Raw genomic sequence first — 22,291 nt, forward strand, 5'->3', positions numbered from 1 at the left:
TTTGGTTGGGTTTTTTTTTCTAAATACATGAGAAACCTGAGCTCCTGCACTGGTAAAATAATCCATGCCTGTATTCTAGCTCCTGGCTGGATGTTCTCTGCTGTGTTTGGCTGAAATTGGTTCTCAGATATCTATCTGGGATGTACCACTAGGATCTTGCATTACACATGTTATGGATTCAAAGCAGCCTGTGAAAATATAAAGTGTCAGTGTACCCTACTTGTGCATCATTAGCAAAAGAACACAGTTTGAACCAGGTGCTACATAGTACAGTTCAGGAAAAACTGAACTGGTTTAAATTTGAGTCAGTTTGAATATGCCATCCCACATTGCTGAAAGACTTACTGCCTTTGGAAAATTCAAAATTTACAATAACAAAAAAGAAACATAGAAGTACATTTATTCTTCATATTTACTTTAAGCTTGCTCTACGTGCAGTCTGGAGTGACACTTATCAAAGCTTTGGCTGAAAGCTCTCTGCTGACTGATTTTGAGGAGGACACAGCCACAGGCTCAGCTGTGAAAGCTGCAGTGTCACTGCTGAGCACTCAGAGAAGTTGTATTGATCAGAAACCCACTGGAGGGTTTTTAATGAAGTTGAATTTATTCATTGTCTTCTGTGCAGGAACAAAGGACTCTCGAATGATAAATTAATGTGATTATGTAGAAGTTGATTTATTGTTTATTTTATATTTTACTTATATATTTTAAAATTACTGTTTACAATATTATACATTTTTGATTGGTGTTTTTATTTGGTTTACGCACTTTGCAGGAAATATGATTGATTACAGTTTAGTGTTTTACTGTCTACTTTTATTTTGTTTTTTAAATTTTTGATGTCCTGTTTTTTGGTTTCTTTTTTTTTAAATTTAGTAGAATTTATGTATCAGTAGCTTTGACGAATTTAGAGTGTTTGACAAAACAGCAGAAAAACAGCTAAAAATGGCTTGGTTGGTGCACCTGGTATAAATTATGCCTTAAACTATTCAAATGTGCAAGAACACCTGTTAAGCTGTTATTTATCACTGGGGGCAATGTTCCTGTTGTGACTGAATGGACTGGCAAGCCCATCTGCAGGTAAGGGAGAGCTGTGCTCAGATGCTCCTGCAGCACAGGCTGTGACATCCCCTGCAGTCTGTGTGCTCACACACTAATGCTCTTTAAAACCAACGTGGTTTCTAAAGAGAGTGTCTTGGGCTGCAGTACAGGATGTACCAGAAATGTGAATTCTGTCACCATCTGTTGAAGCTGGGTGGGGCAGTGACCCTGATCTCCTGGCACATATTATCTGCTAATGGGCCATCTATAAACCAGCTGGGCAATCATCTTTATCTTTTCCACAGCCCATCCTCCCTCCAGGAAGATTTCATCTGCTGCTGGCCCATTCAGTCCTACTGCATGACTGATAAAATTCCATCATCCCACTGGGAGATGCTCCAGCCAGGGGAGCAGCCAAGCCTTTCCTACCCAGATAAAAACTGAGATTTTGGACACCAAGGTACCTTCTTTCCACTGGATTCCAGAGACAAACCAGACCTTTCCACATCATCCCTGGAGCTTCAGAGGAAACTGCACCTTCTCCAGGAGCACTGCTCCAGCTGAACCACATCTGCCCCTGCAGGAGGATGCAGCCACCATTGAATGGGACTGTGCCAACACCCTGACTGACTGACGGGTGTCAGGTTGTATTCTGACTCTGTCAGGGTTAGGACTGTTCTTTGTAATACTGTATTTCTATTTTAATTTTCCTAGTAAAGAACTGTTATTCCTAATTCCCATATCTCTGCCTGACAGCCCCTTAATTCCAAAATTATGATAATTTGGAGGGAGGGGGTTTACATTCTCCATTTCAAAGAGAAGCTTCTGCCTTTATTGGCAGACACCTGTCCTTCAAACCAGGACAGAGGGACAAAGGCAGGAGTCTTTCTCTGGTGCCAGACCAGAGCCCAGCTGTCCTGGAACCCTTCCTCCCCCCTGCCCTCTCCCTGGGCTGCAGGAGCTGGGCAGTCTCTGCTCAGGGCTGTCTCCAGCCAAGGTTTGCTGTCACCACTTCCCAGCAGAGTTTGGAGCTGTCCTTGAGCTTGGCCCAGAGCAGGGCTGCTCAGGAGCTGGCCCTGTCCTGCCTCTGCTGTTCCACTCACCTACTGACATCCCACTAGAAATGTGGCTTTTCAATAAAAAGTTATGCACCCAGCTATCAATACTGCCAGACACAGAAGCTGGGGCATGGAGTACTCCAATTTGTTACAACCAAATAGTATTTCTTTGTGCCTTATATCTATGCAGGAAAACATAATAAATGGGAGAATTTTGGGAGACAGGGACAAGACAAGAGAAGTGGAGTTGTTGTGGTCTGGGTGGGTACAGTATGTGTACATAACAAACACTTTTTTATGAATAGATGAAACCATCCAATTGGTCCCTGGGAAAGTAATGGGGAAGGCAGAAGCACTCAAACTGTGTGCTGAGCTGGATGTACTTGTCTGTAGAAGGATTCAATCAAGAGAGAAGTAGTGGTTTTTATCCAGGGGAGCACAGTGCAGGCCCCTCTGAGCTGTGCAATGCCACTGGTGGGTGGGCACTCCCAGCTGGGAAGCTGAAGGTGCTGCCAGGGCTCCCCAAAGCTGCAGCCCTCAGGGGGTGGCTCAGCAAAGTGCAGCAGGGCACAATCCCAGCCTGGTTTTACTGGAAAATATGGCTGAAGTCTCCCTTTTTACATCAAAACCTCCCTGTTGGCTTTTGCCTAATGCAACCCTTTGTCATAACAGTGGGACTGTTTTTTTTCTTGAGAGAAGAGCTAAAGTCTCTAAGGAATGGGAGCAATTTTTGACACTGATTGTGCATTACAAGCCTGGACACCAAGGAAGTGCTGCCCAAGCAGAATTTCCTGCCTGGGGAGGTGAGACTGTCCCCAGGTCCATGCTGGGATCATTCAGCTGGTGTGAGGTTTGTTACAGCAGCTGCAGAGCTTGGTGTTTGCAGGGACCAGGCAAGTTCTCTGAATGTGGCAGAGGGAGCTGAGCAACAATTTAAAGCCAGGTTTAGTTGTATTTGATTTCTAAGTAGGTTGATTTCCTCCCCTAGAAAGCACAAACAATTCTTTTGGTTTTGTGGAACTCTCATGCTCTGGCCTCCTTCACAGTGGTGTTCCAGGGATGGGACTTGTGCTGGTTTGTGGGGTTGTGTGCTCCCAGCTCCCTTGTCCCTGCTTGCAGACACTGGGCAGCAGTAGGGAGTGCTGCCTGCCTGCTGCAGTGCCCTGGAGAAGCAGCAGTTTGCTGTGCAGCCCCTGCCCCATGAGTTAGGTTTGCTTAACCAAGCCAGTGCTACCTCAGTCTGCTCTGTGATGTCAGTGTAATTTTCTATGCAAAGTGGGACAGCAGTCAGAGGAGAGATTCCTCAGCTAAAGAAACACAGATTTCATGAACCAGCATAAGGCAGTAAGTTTGACAAGCACCAGAGATGTGCCTTGTGACCAGGCATGACTGCAGTGCTGGCTGTGCCCAGTGCCTGAGTGGCACTGAGCTGAGGACAGCCTTGGGACAGGGGGACACACTGCCTGTGCTCTGATTTGTCCTTGCTCAGCAGTCAGCTCCAATGTTATAAGCTTGTTTTCCATCTCACATGAGAAGGAATATTCTGCTTTGGTGGGGTTTTTTCCTTTCTCTTTCTCTATGTTATTTTTCTTATTTTTCAGCATGTGGTATGGCCTCTCTACTCACAATGAGAGAGCTCTTCAGAATTCTGGTGCTTCTCTAGTAGTCTGTGAGCACAGGCTGACAGCTTAATTTATTGTGTTGAACACATGAAAAAGTGTACACTCAAATAAAAAGATAACCTCCTCTCACTTGTCCCTTCCTGACTTAGCCACACCACTCCATTAGTAGTATTTTCAAAGAGAAATCCTTCCCTGAGGCAGCATCCCCCATACAACTAACTCTTGGTTATTCTGTGTAGCTGCAGTAAGTCGAGCAGCTTTGCTTTATTTCTGCTGATTATTTATTTATTTATAAATACATTTTATATTATTCATATTATTTATAAATATATTTTATATATTTATTTATTTCCAGCCCTGATGGGGAAAGCTCTCAGCACAAGGCACTGATCATCCCTGACTTGCAAGATCACTCGGGCACAGCATCACTCTTCTCTGTCATGGACTTGGAGGCAGTGAGGGAAGTGAAAGGATCTGTCCCCTTCTCTTGGAAAAACTGGGAAGGCCTGTGTAGGGGCAATTTGGTATTTCTGACAGAGAACAGCAAGATTGATTTTGCTGAAGCATTTCTATTGACAAACACCTCCTCCAAGCCCAGACGGCTCCCAGCACCAAACGCACAGCACCAGCGTGAGCTCGCAGAGCACTTACCCAGCCAGGCCACCAAAAATCTCGGTGACATAGGAGTAGTCCCCTCCGGAGCGGGGGATGGTGACGCCGAGCTCGGCGTAGCAGAGCGCGCCCAGCGCGGCCACGCCGCCGCCCAGCAGCCAGAGCAGCAGCGCCAGCCCCACCGAGCCCGCGTGCTCCAGCACGCCCTTGGGCGAGATGAAGATCCCCGAGCCGATGATGTTACCTGCGAAGGACAGCCCGTCAAACCAGGGAAAGCCTGCTTGTGCTTACTCAAAATAAGGTGACGAGCCCGTAGCCCCCGCGCAGACAAAAAGAACTGTGCCACCCCCACACCCCCTTTGCAATACTGCACTGCTTCTGATGACAGCCAGCACTCAAAGATGGCAAGTGTGTGCTCAGCTTCTGGCATGGACTTCCTCAGCTGCAGCACCCCAGTGTATTATTGAAAGGAGTTACAAGTGATTTTCTAATGAAGATTTTTTGGAGGTCAAAAAAGAAAAGAGCAGCATTGTCTGTAGTGATGGGCCCACCAGGTGTGCATGCCACCAAGGATGGGTTTAAGGTGCTGTTTGAAAAAGTCATCACAAAGTCTGAAATACTAAAAGTCCACAAGCATTTTGTACTTGCAATACCTGTGCTGCTTAGTCACCAGCCATAAAATTTAAAGTTATAATGTGGCATGACTAAAATATTGGACAATATGAGACAAGTGAGAGGATGTGAGTTGAAGCTGGCTGTAGAAAAGGAGTGCTGGATACCACCAGGTGCTTTTTCCAGTGTGTGTTACAGGGTGGGTGAGCAGCTGGCCCCCAGGTCAGGCACAAAGGGTGACACCAGGCTGGGGCTGGCACCAGCTGGGCTCTGCAGGGCTCCATCCTCAGCCTGTGCCTCCTGTGCCTTCACTCAGGAGCTGGACCCAGGACCCAGAGGGGCACTAAGGGGCTTTGCTGATGACACTGAATCAGGAGAGCTGGTGACTCCTCTGAGGGCAGAGAGGCCCTGCAAGGAGACCCAGCCCAAGGAGAGATGAACAATCCCAGGCATGTGAAGTTTCACAGGCAGTGCTGGGCTCTGCACTGGGACAGGACACCGCTGGCTGGGTGGGCATGAGGGGCTGAGAGCAGCTGCAGGAAGGGACCTGGGGCTCCTGGTCAGTGGGATCTGAGCCAGCAGTGCCCTGAGCCAGCAGGGACATCCCTGTCCTGGGCACCAGCCCTGCCCTGCCAGCCCAGCAGGAAGGGAACTGTTCCCTCTGCTCTGGGCTGGGGCCTCACCTCCCCTGCTGGGGCAGCTCTGGGCACCACAGCACAAAAAAGACACGAAGAGAGTGCCCAGAGGAGGCCATGAGGATGGGGAAGGGCTGCAGGGGAAGCCTTATGAGTCTTTGGTACTGCTGTGTGCTGCAGTTTTAACAGTTGTACTCGTGCATATGGAGAAAGGCCTTCAGTTGTAAAATCCCCTTAAAAATGATCTGCTGCCTGCCAGCATACTCACCTGTGTGTCTGCATTTTTCACAGATCAGTGTACCTGAAAACACTGCACTTTGGGGAGGAGCTGGTGGGATTTTGGGGAGTGTGCTAAAGTTCAGACATGGTGTTTTTTACCAAAAGAGATCTGTAGGTTTCCATTGCCTCTTTGGGAAGGAACCATATTCCCTTTTGGCCCCTACAGCACTGAACAAATGCCCAAAGACAGAATAACCCCTAAAGGGTCCACTGGCTCATTTAGTGCCATCTCCTCCTGCTCACCACTCTCGTTCACTTGAGCTCAGGTTTGCTGCTACTTCTGGTAACAAAGAGCAGATGCTCATCCTTCAGCAGGCTCTCAGCTTCCACCCTGGGTCACCTTTCCAGTCTGTCCATCCATAAGGAAAGGATGCAACCCAAACACAGCATGGCATCCCTCAAACTGAGAATGGACAAGAAACTGGATGTCACAGTGTGTGACAGCAGAGCTGCATGGTGCTGGCAGGGTGATCCCTGAGCTCTGCTGTGGCTTTGTGCTGGCAAGGGGCTGAGCTGTGACACAGCTGAGATACCTGAGCTGGTGACACAGGTGATGCACCTGAGCTGTGACAGAGCTGATGTACCTGAGCTGGTGGCACAGCTGAGGTACCTGAGCTGGTGGCACAGCTGATGCACCTGAGCTGTGACAGAGCTGATGTACCTGAGCTGGTGGCACAGCTGAGGTACCTGAGCTGTGACAGAGCTGATGTACCTGAGCTGGTGGAAAACCAGATATACCTGAGCTGGTAACACAGCTGATGCACCTGAGCTGATGCCAGGCTTTCTGTACCCACACAACTGCTGTGCTGTGAGGGACAGACCTGCCCTGGGCTGGGAAGGGTGGGGAGGTGGAGAGAGAAGCATCAGCAGCACCGTGGGAAGCAGGGTGGTCTGGGCATGTTGTGATGAGCCCAGGGAAGAGGGAGCAGAGTCCTGGTGAGGTGTCACTGCAGAGAGGAGGTGGCAGTGCCCTGGCACAGCAGGGCCAGAGGGCAGCCCTAAGGAACAGCCACTGATGTGTTTTTGGAATGCTTGCACTTGGCATGGTCAAAGCTCTCTGTGTTTCACGTTTCTGCCTCCAGGAAGGGCATGGCAGTGAGGGGCAGTGGTGGGCAGTGGTGGGCAATGATGGGCAGGGAGGGGCATTGGCAGCAGGGCTCCTTCTCAAATCCAAATGATCTGTGCCTTAGAATGATGGCTCCTGTTATGGTAACACCGCCAAAGCAGCTCTCCTTATCTCTCCTCGTCCTCCTCAACTCTGTCTAAGCTGCAAACAGCCTTTGTTTAAGCAGAATACTTTCTGGGTGCAACTATCTGCAAGGACCAGACAGCCTTCTGGATAGTTCTTTCATACAAACATTCTACTATTTTTTTTTTTCTTATAAATTAAGTAGCGAAACATATTTTAAAAACTGTAATATCCTTCATGAATGAATGAAGAATAAGGCAAAATTACCTTCCAAACTCATTATGGATTTTGTATTACTTTGTAGTCACAACATGTGCAAAAGACATATCAGTAGGAGTGGAAATGCTGCACCCCTTCTGATAACAAAATGTTCTCATGAAAATCTGCCATGAATGTGGTAAATGTGCCCAAAAGCACCTTCACTTGGCATAGGACATGTTTAAAAATAGGTGTAGTGGAGATACTGGAATGCTCCAGATAACAGAATGCCAGAAACTGCCTGATGAGAAGCAGTTTTCAGGAGGTCTTGGTCAGCAGGAACTGGAGGGAATTTGGTGAGCAGCTTCAGGGGTGAGAAAATGCAATATGCACTCTTTCCCATACACAGCATGATATTTTGTCATCTCTTGTTTCTTGGTGTTTATTGCCTTTTTTCCCTCCTTTTCATAATAATGTGGAATAGTTGGTATAAAAATACCATGACAACTCAGCTTTTGTTTAAAAATTTTGTTACTAACCCTCATGAGTCAGAAGGCAAGCAAAATAATCTGAAATATATATATATCACTTCTGAGATCTTATCCAATGTCATGATTATTTTTTTTATTTTTGGACAATGTTGAGAGCAGTTTTCATATCCTAGAAAAATAGGAAATGGGGGAGGGGAATTAAAAAAAAAAAAAGGAAAGTTGCCAGGTCCTGGGTCAGGTGAACCCAAACATGAGAGGTGGGTCCAGCTCTCCTATCAGCCATGCTCCATCTCTGGGAGTGGGAGTGGGTCCCAAACCTGGTTTTCTGTACAGAGAATGCTAAACCCTCCATCCTTTCAAATCTTCAGTTGTTTATGTAATTATATTTAGGATCTTTCATGGCCTGGCCCTGGAATGGGTTTCCCACAGTCCCATACATGCAGCATGTAGCTTGGCTCTGAGGTCAGCACCTCATGTAGAGCTAAGCCATCTGGGAACTGTGGTAATTATCTAAAAATCAGAAAAATTACTGAAAAATCCAGTGTTTTCATCTTGCCATAGGCTTTTGAACAATGAGAGTGCATTTAGGGTCAGGTATGGGGTTTTGATGTCTTCTAATACAACCACAAGAACTGAAACTTGTATCTTAAACAAGAGCTGAATTCTCACCAAAACACTTCAAGAACTGCACTTTGAAGGAATACAGTATCCCTGTGCTTGTGAGAAAATAAAGGGACTTGGTAATACTTGGCTTATTCACTTAGTATGGAAAATCCTTAGGGCATCTTTTATTTATCTGCAGCACACAAGCTACACAAACTATAAAAATAAAGGATCTTGCAGCCTGTTGAAAGTATCCATCAGTTCAGTAAGAACGGACTAATTATATGTAGCCACCATATTTGGTCTTGCCTGGATAAAACCAAGCAATTTCCTGTATAGTTAGCAAAGAAAAATACCACTCATGCCTTTTGATTGCATGCACATTTCTTTAAAGATCTGTTGTACATCTGAAATTCTGAATGGATCAGTAGTTTGCCTAAGAAGCTCTTTCCCTTACAAAGTGAAGTATTAACAACAGAGAAATAAGGTGCCTTTTTTTTTTTTTTTTTTTTTTTTTTTTTTTTTTGGCCACAGTGAGGTAAATCAGTTTGTGACTAGTTCAGTGAAGGATTATAGCAGGCAACATTGCTAAAAATCTGTGCATGGTGATTTGTTGGATCCCAGAAGCCTGGGGTTTTTGAGCTTTTTGTGCTTTCTGGCACTGACCCTCAGGAGAACACTGCTTCTGACCTGAGGCCAAGGAGAAGCTTCCAAATTTGAGTGATGGAGTCAAAATCACAGGTGTGTAGTTAAATAGAGGTGTGTGCTTTCACATGGTGAAAGAGTTTTAAATTTGGGGTTTTTATAATATAGTAATAGATATGGACAAGATGGAGGATTTTGAGTGGTGTCTCTTTTCAGTGCTCATCCTGCTTCTTTGTGGTTTCAGGCAGTTTCTGGTTGGACAGTTGGTGCTGCACTGCAGGTCATGGGAATTTGGTTATTGGGTTAAAAGGATAAATAATATTGGTGTTAATTCTCTATTGGACTGTTTAGCTTTAAGAAACCCTGCAGCAGCTGGATCTCACTCCATTTTACTCTTCTAGCTGGTGGCTGGAAGTGCTGCTGAACTTTCTGTACCTTTGATAAGATTTAATAAACAACCAAACCCAAACACAAGAAAATCCATTTCCTTCATATATTTTTTACTCCTGGTTCTGGGTGAAGACAGAAGAGACTGACACAAACCACTAACTGAGTGCTGCAAAAATCCCACTGCTGTTACAGGTGATGAATTTGAATCCTGCCAGAGTCCTGCTTTCAGCATCATCCAAGATTGTATCCCCAACTGCAGAGTGGGTGTTTAATTGTTACAGTGGTGACAGAGTCTGTGTCTGGGTGTATTTACTATGAAGGGCAAGTCTGGCACACGTTTCTCAGTGTCAATGTGCACAAGCTGTAGAAAATGGGATTTTTTTATTTTCTTTTAAAGTAAATGTTTGAGACCAACCTGATACAGGTACAGGTGTCTCTTGATATATTGGTATATTGTACCCTCAACAGCAGATACAGGCAGTTTTCACTGAGAATAGAATAATAATCAAAAAGTTCTCCCATCCTCTCAGGACTCCCAGATCTAGGTGGAGATTGCCCAGGCCAACAGGATGACAGTCTGTGTCACCATTTAAAAAAGCCCTCTTATAAACAAATGCTGAAGCTTTTCATCTTGCCTAAGAATTACAAATAAATATATCTTTTTTCAGTAGAAAATATTATAAAGAATTGAGAATCCTGTTTGGCAACAGCAACAAAAATGCTTAATCAAAAGGAATTGTTCTTTGCAAACTGTTTAAATCCAAATTAAATAAGAGGTGGATTATGTCAATAATGGTGATGATGTTACTCATCATGGATATTTATTTATGTATGTTTTTATCAGAAATCTGCCAAATGAAGCAGCTTCTGGTGCAGCTAATTGCAGTTAATTGTATCCCAGGAGTTAAACACTCCAGCTGAGGATGCTGGTGACTGGTTTTGACTGCCCCTGCCTGTTTGTGAACTCAGGGCATGGCACAGCCACAAAACCAGCCAAGGAGTAAAATGCACAGCTCATAACTTTGGTGTGAGCTGTAAATTTGGTGGCAGCACAGACAGCCCCAGTGGCTCTGTTTCTCCACAGTAAATGGACTTTCTGGGTGCTGCTCAGCCTTTGCCCTGCTCTTCTCCAGCTTGTGTAGCACCCAATGCAAGAGATCATAAGTGTCCCCTCCTGCCCTACCAAAACACAAAGACTACATGAAATCCTGAATCAAGAAAACAGGTCTAAAAAATAACTAGCACAAGGAAACTTACCAGTACTTACTAATTACTAGAACAGAATTAAAACTATTAAACACTTCAAGTGTGTTTTCTTAACCTCTAGTCAAACATGAATTTAAGCTATGTGGCTGTTACGGTTTTTAATGCAATTTCCTGGATGTTTTTTTTCTTTTAAATAGCATTCATAAAACTCTTAATAAAAACACATGAAGAATAAAAGGATCTATAAAGCCTGATATTAAAATAACAGCCATTTAACTTCATATGCAAGTAAAAAAATTCAACTTCTGTATCAGTGGAAAATGAATCAGGGCTGCTCTGCTAATATGCTTGCAAAAAACCCCCCTCAAAAATGGCTGCAAAAATAACAGTGATAATTTAATGTCTGCAGGGATTAGTATTTAACAAAATTAAACAAACTTAAAACCTGACTTCAAATATTTATGTTAAAATTCCTAGCAAGCAAGAACATGACCAGCCATTATAAACTGCTATTCCAGCATTCCAACTGGATTTTCCTGCATTAAGAATTTATAATCTGATTATACTACACACAACTTTAAAGATTTTAAAAATCAGGCTGCTTCAAATACTGACAAAAGTGTTTTTCTTAACTTCCAATAGATGTGCAAAAAAGATTATTTGCCTTCTGAGCACTAATATACAGGTGTAGCCCATGAGGATTTGAAGAACTGAAGTTTTCTAACAATGAAGGTGTGGATAGAACAGAAAACTGAGTTTAGGGAAGTAAATATTTCAGGCCTAGCTTCCCTAAAAATACCTGATGCAGCCTTATAAGGTGTGCAACAGTCTGTTCCAGTGATAAGGGTTAGATTTTGCTATTGCATGAGGTGGAGATCTGTAAATAATTAAAATTTCTATATCTTAAAAATCAATAGGTGCTCAGCAGGGCACAGCTGCACGAAGGACAGGGAAAAAGCAGTGGGAAATGGGCTGGAAGTATCTGTTATCTGTAACAGATATATCATATAATAACATATCTATATGGGTGGAAGTATCTGTTCTTCACTGTTACCTGGCGAATCTGAAGAGCTGTGGCAAGGATGGAATACCATTCTCATCCTGAATTTTAGCAAATGTTACTGTGGGTGCCAAATTTTGGTTTACTGCTCTCCCCAGTAATCAGGCAGTCTGCAGGATGATGGCATGAGAGAGAGAATAACCTCTGCCTCCTCATCTGCTATCTTAAGAAAATATAAGACTTATTCAATTGCAAAGACCTCTGATAAACAGAACTAGCAAGTGGATGCAACTTGCACATTCCAGCTGCACTGTTGTGATTTTGGGAGTGTGTTAGGCAGCTGTTCTGCAATTAGATGAAAAAAATCACAATCTAGAGAAAAGCAATCAAGGCAAATTTGTGCTAACCTCAGCCTTCACAGGAACTTTAATATATCTGGGGCCATTTGAGTAGTTCTTTAAAAGTAGTAAGCCAAATATTTATGTCTGGCTTAAGGTATTAAAGTGCTTAACGATGATGGTTTGTTTGGATTCCCTTTCCACCAGTAGTGGAAGGCAGCCTAAAAGGAAAGCAATACTCCAATCCTGCAAGATGCATTCATGGGACTGCAGTGCTCTCTCTCCAGCTGAACCTGCTGCTTGCCTCAGGAGACTGGCCATCCTCAGGCTGTTAGCAGTGCCAAAGCACCCAACAGCTTAAACACACAAAAACACAGTGGTTTGAAATTTCTATCTGTTTGTAAAATTAGTGATAATTTGCCAATTACTTTTCTTCTACAGGAGCAGGTTAACCAAGAGAAACATCATCAAGAAAGTTTTTAAGCCTCTGTTTTGGTAACATGGTATTCACAAAATAACCTGTTGCTTCAACAGCATTCAAAGGAGCTTCCCTTGGCACGTGTTGCTACTCATAGGAAGGGAACATCTGCACCATAAAGAGCTCACTAAAGGAGATACAATGTGAGGATATTCTCATTATAGTACTTGAGTCAAATGCAAATGTTCCAATAACCAAAACCAGCATTGGAAGCTCTGATCCAGTTCTCAGGCCTGCAAGCATCATGCTCTCCTGAGTATGTATGTGGGCACACACTAGGTGTGACAGATGAATTTACAAATCCTTTTGTCCAGAATTGCAGGGCCTGAGAAGGAGACCTGGCTGTCCCTATCAGTCAGTTCTAGTCCTGACCTGCTGGAGACCAAACATTGAGGTGATGCATGCAGATAAATGGCCAGGAGGTGCTGGGGATCAGGCCTCTTAGGAGCATTGAAATAATAAAGATGACAGATGTCTGCTAGTACATGGTTTTATTCAATTTTATTTGAGTAACACTGTTACAGTGTGTTTATTTCAAAGAAAAAGTTAAAGCCTGTATGATAGGATTTTGTTGTTGCTCTAAACTGAAACTCCTTTTATTCTGCTAATCCTTTCACAGGCTGCAGGCTCTGTCTCCTCTTTTCAGGCACACAGTCCACTGCTTTATTTCCTGCTCCTCTGTTCTGACTCTTGTACTTGGTCTGACTTCTCTACTTCCTTAACTTCTGACTTGCTCTCCTCTTCTCTTGCCAGCGTTGGGATATGTGGGCTGCATTTCATTACCATGAAGAGGAAACCTCAGCCTCCCTTGCCCTTCTCTGTACACTGCAATGATAAGGCAGAAATGTCAGGAAAAGCTTCTCTCAAGGACTAGGTGACATTTTCAGTGGGATACTCTCAACGTGAGCTCCCAAATGCTGCCACACCCAAGCAGCCTGTGCAGCAGCACAGCTGTGTCCAGGAGGGGATTGCAACCTGCTGCTTTTGCTGAGCTTCACATTGCACCCTCCTCTTCTGCCTTATTCCCTGGCAGCAGGGACCCTGAGCAGGGTTTGCTGCAGGGCAGTGCTGCCAGGTAAGGATGAGGAAGCCTCCAGACTGCAGAGCAGTCCTTTCTGGTGGCTCCCACTGCATCCCCACTGGCACTGGTACACGGGGCTGTGGGGAACAGAGGCTCAAACTTCACTGTGGGACTTAGCACATAAAGGAGTTAGTGACTCTTGAGGTAAAGGAGAGAAGGCTTCAACCCTCCTACTAATTTCCAAAGAGAAACTGAATGCTAAACCTACCTTGGTGCTGTGAGAGGAAGCCCCAGTGATGCTCCTGAAATGCCTGGATTGCCCTGGTAAGAAAGTGCAGCATTGCACACTGACTACTCTCTATAAATAGTGCAGCTTTATGTTGTTTTGGCCCTTGTTATCTGCCCAACATCTGGTTTCTGTGCTCTCTGGATCTCAATATCCTGACTTAGAATTGTACCTGCAAATGGCAGAAATGGGTTGTTAAATTCCCTGATGCTGGGCAGTGTGTAAAGCTCTGCCCTGCAAGCCTGCTGGAGGACATTGGGGTTTTCTCTAGGACACTGTGTGACTGATTACAGATAAATTCTGATTTTAAGGAAAGCAACTGACAGTGGAGATTCTGCAGTGCCTTAAGGGGCAGATGCCAGCCCATTCACCTGATTCAGTGCTTGTCCCTCTGCTGAGAAGTCCCACAAGTGATAGCTGCATCTCTGGGACTGCTCTCACAGCGCCCTCCACACCTGCAACAATTTTGGGTATTCACCAAGAAGGAAAAGTTACAAAATGCTGCTGTAAACAAAGCTCACCACCTCAGCCATAAAAACAGCCAGAGCTCAGCTGTGTCAGGGAGTGCTGTGGCTCAGACAAGGACAATATGACAGATCCAGCTTTTTAGCAGGCCACTCTTCAGTCCAGTGGTAAAGACCCCTGCACCATCTTTGAAGCATAATTTGTTTTATGGAAAATGTTGGATTTTCCCCCCTTTTTCTCCGTTTTTTCTTTTTGCTCATTGTGATTGATCATGGTGAAGAGATTATTCAGTCTGGAAAATTCATCAGCAGCTGCTGCCCAGTGGGAAAGCCTCTTGCTGTCCATAACTGAAAGCTGTCAGTCCTCATGGATGGGTCATTGCCCGAATCAGAAAGATTAAACAGAACACCAGTATGCAATTTTGAGAGTTACAGAGCACACAGAGGATTTTTTGTTAGAAAAGTCCAGGCTCTAGCAGAAGAAACCAGACTGGAAGTTGGCACATCTCTCTGATCCCCCCACTGCTCCCTGCTTACCTAGCACAGCATCCCTGCAGCTTTCTGCTGTGAAAAATGCTCCTCCTTTGGAATTAAAAACTTTGCATTTTTTGTGTCCTTGCAACCCTCAGCTATGGCTACCAAAATCCCATGTGTGTTCTGCACCAACCAAGGGACAGTGTGAAGACTTATGGGGCAACATTACAAGAATGAGCAAGTCTGGAGAAAAGACACAGCTTGAACTTGATCAACAGCAAATAAAGCAAAACCTAATTCCCACTTGTGCCTCTGATTTTCTCTCAAATGACTGGGCTTTATGCCTTCTGCTCTGGTCCCACAAAGATGAGTCCTCAGACTCAGGCTAGTTGGTGGATTTTTGACTGTGCTTACACAGCTTCTGCAAACTTGGGATCCATTCAGAGCATCTCTAAACCAGGCATCACTTAATCCTTGAAGGGGTATAATGGGAACTTCAGCATGCTAAACTTCTAAGGTAAAGCTTATTCTTCAGTATTACCCTGACTACTAAAGGCTAAAATGTTCAAAGTGCCTTCCTAAATTGAAATTCCCGGCAATACATATTTAAAGCAAAACTATATGAAAATAGCAGTAACATATCATCCAAATACAACTGTTGTGTTACAACTTGTTATGTTATTGAGAAGAAATTTAGAGTCTCCTATAAGGTCTACTGCCATTGCCAGGATCTTACACAACCTTATTTTGAATGCAAGACACAAATTCTTAGCAAAGCCTGGGGTTGCTGCAGGTTTCATATCTCCTTGAACAGAAATCATTCAATCTCTCAAGTTTGTATTCTTCTGGCTGTAAATCTGTGTTAGTGTATTCTGTGTGCTGGTTTTACCTCTTAGCATGGTAATCTCAGAATTTATGTTTCTCATTTACATCTTGAAGTGGCTTTATCTCTGTTTAATCAAAGAATACAAAGATAGGCTATGGTCAATTACCTGAGATGACATTTAAAAGCAAAAAAAAAAAAAAAGGTATTTATGTTTCCTGGGGTGTGTACAACTATTGCACAATGATATTTGACTTAAAGCTTGCTCTTAACTTGAAGTGCACTTTGGTAAACAGCTCAATCTGAGTTTAAATGAGATTTACAAACACCTGTCAGCTCAGTGTACACTTTGAGAGACACCACTTATGATGCTGTGTTGCTGTCCTCATGTATTCAGAACCAGTGCTGACTTGTATCTTGACTTTATTTTAAAACATATAATTTATTTTAAAGAACATGTTTAGACAATTTTTAGAAACTTCTGGATTTCCAAAAGAAATGGCAGCTTTTCTTGCAGTTCTTAAATATCTATGATCTGGGAATTTAGGGACCTGTTGTAATATTGCCAAGAGTTAGCAATATTGCTACATAATATTCTTATGCATGTATGAATCTTGTTTTTTCAAATACCTCAACTATCTTTTGAAATTAAGTATCTTCAGATTTATGAGACTTCATATTGCTCACTGATGTCTTTATATATCAGGTTTATCTAAGCAGTTGACTAGCTGTATAAAAAAATTAATCAAAAGAATGTTGCTCCTTCCCCCTGAATAGAAAAAAACTTGTCCACAGAATATTCTGGGCACACAGAAACATGGAATTAAATCAGCTAATCCTGCAAAACAGACATTAACACAGGCTTGAACACCCCTGCCATCACAGTGTATAGGACCCTGGTTATCATCCACACTTTCTGTTCTGGTTTTGCAAGAGACTGGAGATCTGTCTTGTTTTCTTCTTTCCTAATTTCCTAAAGTAACAGACTTATGTTTGAAGCATGTTCTTTATAAAGAACTTTATAAAGTTTGAAGCATGTTCTTCTTCACTTTACAGAAGTTTTCTCTTGGTTTGGGGTTTTTAGCTCTAGTGCTCAATCTCAGCTGAGATCTCCTCAGACTATTTTGGAAGGTCTCAAAGACAAACAAAGGGATTTCAACAGATGCAACATTCACAGACCTGTCTTTAGGGAGGTTCTGTGAGTTGATGGCTAACAGTGAATTTGCTCCTTTTGGCCTTTCCCTGTCTGAAACACAGAGGATGATGCCCACCTGCTGCAAGGGCAGCCAGGATGCTGCTCCTGTCCCCTGGCTGTGTCTGGTCCATCACAAGTGTGCTCATTTGTACATCTGTGGTAAAATGAGTGAATGGCACTGGTCTCTGCAACTTCAATCCATGACAGCAGGTTGCACTTGTGGCACTGCTCCCAGCAAGGTTCATTCTCAGCTGTTTCATCGTGGTGTGACTGCCACTGGCTCAGTATGTGGCCAATAAGGGATTCATGAGCTTGGCACCCAGCAGCTTTAATTTAATTTAAAGCCTGATCCTATGAGGCAATGAAGTCCTCCACTCTTGCTGCCTTCAGTAGGATTTGAGGGACCTGGGGGCAGCTAAGAAAAGGGATTTAATTTTCTGTCAGGAGCACAAGCACACGAAGGAGAGCTATTCCTTCTTTATGCACTTGTAATATGTACAGGATTGGGCACTTTTGTAATAGTCTGCTTAAATCTTACTGTGTTGCTAGGGAACTGGCCCTGTCCACAACCAAAAAAACATGGAGACATTGTGTCCCACTGGTTTCTGGCAGAGTTTACCATAAGAAATGGCTTAATTGCAACAAGATCTACTAGCAGGAGTACAAAAAATGTGATTTGTCAGCTTTTTTTAAAATTACAAATATTTTAATTCTATCACACACATGGAAATCCCTTCCAAGCTGAAGGCTAGGCATGTGAGGACACCACCAGAATCAAACACTTCTTTCCTTTATTCTTTAAAATACTGATTCAGCTATTTTTAAATTTACTTGAGTCAAAGCACAGTGTTTGGAAGCTTAACAAGCCTGGATACTCTGCTCTTTTGTACTAACTAAGGCTATTACTATTTTCAAGACTCTTATAAAAAGACTTGATTATGGATGTTTCCAAAAGGTATGGCTTTTCAAGTTTTCAGACTGCATTTAAAAGTATGAGAAAAAAAAGAAACCTATAGTTATGGAGACCTAGAATGACATTTCTGATACAGTTTCTTATCTCTGCCAGGACATCTGAACTGTCTATGTTGTTTTAAATTAGTGATAAAACAAGGCTTAAAACCCCAGATACCAAAGAATAAGTCTGCTATAAAAACAGGACAAAATCTGGGCAAACTAAAAAATAAGCTATGGGGAAATTGAAATGAAATATAGTCTGAGGTGACCTTCCTTAAAACAAACAAGTAAATCCTGTTCTATTAAGCTCTCAGGAGAGCTGCTAAAGAATTTTGAAATAATCCAGATAAGGAACTCAACCCCCCATTTTCATTTTTGTCAGTCCTTTTCTTGCAACTCCCTAAGAAAAAATGATCCCTTGTGTGTTTTGTACAAAAGGATGAATTTTTATGACATAAAAGCACACACTTTAAAGCTGTAAGTCCTCATTCCTTGGGAGTCATTATCTTCAGGTTTATGGAGAAACACACATTGATCCTTTCCAGGGCATGGGTGGGCAGGGAGGCAAGAGACACCTCTGGATCCATCAGCCTCCTTTGTGGGGCCTGACCAGGAGCAACCTGGTCATACAGCACCATACTATTAAAAACCCATCATATATGGCACCTGTTAATAGGTTTTTCTCCTTCTCTCAGGATAGCTGCACAATTTAACAGAAAAAAGTGGAAGACACTGAGGAACTGGAGACTAGCCAAGTAAGGATGTTTTTTCTTGTCAGACCTGTAGTTTATATTGTCATGCACGTGTACACAAGTGCAGGGGGCTTTTCACAAAACTCCTTGTGTTAGAGAGAAGACATTTCAATATTCACACCTCAACTTTTGTCCTCCACTGTCTGGATGCATCTCTAGAAGAGAGCAACTTTTTACACCAACTGCTCATCCCTGAGTGATTTTCTAACCCAGAGTTAATGTACAATAATTAATGTACCTGTCTGTTGACCAGTGCTAATGTGAATTAGAAATTTTGTGATGGGCAGCCTTGTGGCATTCATTGCCACAGATCACATCAATATTGTAGGTTTTAGCTCTCTGACCCAGTGTATTCAATAGAATGAGATTCTTCCTTAACTTGCTGTCTCCTGGTATTTGTGGATGCAAATAAGGCCCTTATATTGTTCAAACATATTTTTTTTGTGGTATACTATATTAAGATGTTTGGCCTGATCTAGATTAAGCAGCTTCATATAACTGATGAAAGAGCTATTGTTTTTCACAGCAGAAAAACTACCACTCATCCAGATCACTGACCTATTTCTTGGAGTTAGAAGTAACCTTTCTAAAGTTTTACTGATTTTAAATTGTATGTTTTACATTATTGATATTTTGGTCCACCATCTGAAGTGTGATTATGCCATTATTTAAGGATCAGATTAAAAAATTCAACTTGATTTTCAGATGCAAAAAGATTTTAGTTTTCTGTAAGTTTTGGTACTACTCCAAAGAAAGTGTTAAATGAATCAGTACAATTCAGCTCCATGGGTTATTCCATTACTCAGTGATACAGAAATTCCTCAGGCTTAAACATCACCAGTATAGTCCTCACCACTTTTCTTGCTCTGAGATCCAGTGGAATTTGTCTCTATTGCCTGAAAGAGATGATGAGCCATGTCTAGGAGCAAGAATTTAAACAGCTCACCTTAACACTAGATTGGCTTGTACATTACCCTGCAATCAGAAAAACAGCATCTGAATGTTTCTGAATGATGGCAACAATTTGTAGACAATCACTCTTCAAATCTTGCTTTTCAATCCTGACTTGCAAAGGCCAGTGCCAGAAAAAAACATTAGGAGAATAAACTAATACTGCAAGAAGAGATTTTGTGGAGGCTGACATGTATTTACCACTATACATTTATACATATATACCACTATACATTTCCCCTGCAGGACAATAGGGCTTGAATATTCTCTATGCTTTCTCACTATACAGAGAGGGATACAAGCATTTAAAAAGGAATTAGGGTGTTGAGATGCTCAGTCAATGTTGGATTGCTGGCTCCCTGCTCTTTGCCATGGAACATCTGCTAAAGAACTCTTTGGGAGACTTCTGGGTTTTTAAGGAGCAGCAGAATAACACAACACTGTTAGGATGTTTTATATTTGGGGCACTTCAGTACTGACAAATGCCTTCTCATTTTATCATGCTGCAATCAAGATGACAAAAAAGTGTGGCAGCTAGTAGAAACTCCCCACACAGTACAACAAAAAACAGGGTCTCAAAAGGAAAAGTTTGGCACATGGAAAGCTGCAAACAAAAAAAGAGCTAAACCTCCACCAAACCATTTCTGCTAGTTGTGAGCCTGCCAAAGCAGAACAGACTTTCTCAACAGAAAAGGCTACATTATGCTAGAAGGAAATGAGCTGCAAGGCACAGGAAAAGGGAACACGAGTGGAGATTTATGGCACTGCTGAAAGCAGGCACTGTACTGCCAGATCAGGAGTGAGACACTTACCAAAGGATGCTACCTTTGTTAGTTCATCTGTCAAGGAAGGAGTTCCTGTTGTAGGGTATCTAAACTACTGGCATTCATTGCAGGGAGCTCATCACTTCAGCCTTGTGATCAGAATCACTGGGTCTCAATCAGAATTCTCCACTCTTTTTACAAGGTAGAAAGGTAAAAACCCCCAAAAACCAGCAAAACTCACCCAAACTAAACCCGCTCAAACCAAAATCATCAGTCAATGAATACTTGATAGCTAATGACTTGGAAACAGAACTGTGTGATAACTGTTGCAGAAAAGTACAAATTTAGCCTTTTTTTCCCTTTTCACATTGTACATATGGGACGTCACATGCTGAATTCTTGATACTGACTGCAGCAGAAAGGCATATCTGCGGACAAATAAAACCCTTTTTTTTCTCCAGAAATATTCATTAAAGAAAAATGTAAAGTTAAGGCTTTTAAGGCTCTTTTTCTCCCCCTTCCTCTGCCAGGAATTTCTAATTACAGCTCCTTTTTAGACCTCCTCTGTAAGTAAGTTTAGTCTCAGAGGTAAGCTGCTAGCCTAGAGAAGCTGCAGAATCTCCCTGAATTTTTACCAGGCTTAATTTGAACTTTGCCACGGATTTTACTTTAAGCGAAACTGCAACTTGTTTCCAGCTCCCCAAACTCAAGTGAAAGGCTACCTCAAACAATTCTGATGGAGAACTGCAACAGTCTTGGAAGAACATGGGAACATGGTATCAGCCCTAAAATACCATGCTGTAAATGTAATTTGCATTTTGGATGGACACCTGCTGTGCCAAGGGAAATATAGGTTGGATATTAGGAAAAAGTTTTTTATGGTAAGAGTGATAAAGTACTGGAATGGTCTGCCTGGGGAGGTGCTGGAGTCACCATCCCTGGATGTGGATGTGGCACTCAGTGCCATGGTTTAGTTGAGGTGTTAGGGCTGGGTTGGACTTGATGATCTTAAAGGTCTCTTCCAACCCAGTGATTCTGTGAATTCTGTGATCTCTAGCTTTCTTTTTTTCCAAATGCAGGATCAGATCTTTTTCAGCAGTATGAACCCTTTTTCCTATTGGGTATCATACCAAAAATATGGATACTTATCATCTTAAATGTACATATGGAACCTGAACATATAATTTTCAGTAGTTTTGAATCTGAGCCTAAGCCTCTGGGCTATATGGGAAAAACATTCACAAGTGTCATTGTGGTTTCTCACTAGTAGGGAATATGTGCCATTTGTCTTGAATAAAGATGGACTGCTGACTTTACTAACCCATAATTTGCATTTATGAGAGGACAAGATACTGAATTTCAGTTCTCTATAGTCCAGAGCTAGATCCTGAACTATCAAGAAAAAACCCCAGTTGTGCATTTGTAAATACTTTGTGTGTTATATCAGTAACCACGTGGAACTAAATGCTCAATATACTAGTTAGCAAGGTGTGTAACAGAAAAGGAAGGCTGACTCCTTTCAAAAGTGTTTAGAAACATTTTTTTGAGAGAATCATTGAAGTGCAATCTGTATTACTCTCACAAGTCACCAAACAAAAGTGTGTCCTGAAACTTCAGCTAGCTATAAAAGTGAAATGCTCTCATGCAGATTCAGAGGGAGAAAATTCTTGCTGCAACAACACTGTTTTCTGTGACTCCAGGCAGGATCACAGAAACCAGGAAAAATCATCCAGTGGTGTGGGTGGTGGTTTTCTGCTGGTTTGTTCATACATCTTCCTTTCTGCTGCAGTCCTGTAACTTGGGTACTACTCCAGTGAAGTCCATTGGGTCTGACTAGGATCTATTAATGATTTGATATGTTACTTGATTGACTGATGGATCTGATTCAATGACCAAAACTCAGTCCACTTAAGCAATGGTGGCACGTGAAACATGACCAGAAAGGACACAGCAAGCACTGTGCATTAATACCCATCCATTTCCACTTGCAAGAGAGGAATATGAAGGCTGTTCTCAGTTCCAGTGTTAAGGTAGCAGCTTGCTGAATGCTGTACCAGGTTTGTGCTGATAAATCATCTGTGGGATTTCAAGGGGTGTTAGAATGGCAAGAGGCACAGCAGTAAGGACACAGCTAATTGACACACAGGAAAGCTGGTAAATAGTTTTTTGTTACTGACAAGGAGGAAAAATCACATTGGAGTGCTGTACTT

At 42.7% G+C, this 22,291-nt stretch overlaps 1 protein-coding gene across 2 annotated transcripts in view; it reads right to left on the reverse strand.

Moving 5' to 3' along the window:
- SLC7A10 (solute carrier family 7 member 10) overlaps window positions 1–22,291 on the reverse strand; it is a 39,618-nt gene that overhangs the window by 12,345 nt on the left and 4,982 nt on the right. For both annotated transcript variants that reach the window (XM_056500596.1, XM_056500595.1), the window contains exon 2: window positions 4,373–4,577. In XM_056500596.1, the coding sequence (XP_056356571.1) occupies window positions 4,373–4,577 (205 nt within the window). The remainder of the gene's footprint in view (window positions 1–4,372; window positions 4,578–22,291) is intronic.

Source organism: Oenanthe melanoleuca, chromosome 11 (assembly GCF_029582105.1).
Source record: "Oenanthe melanoleuca isolate GR-GAL-2019-014 chromosome 11, OMel1.0, whole genome shotgun sequence".
NCBI lineage: Eukaryota > Metazoa > Chordata > Aves > Passeriformes > Muscicapidae > Oenanthe > Oenanthe melanoleuca.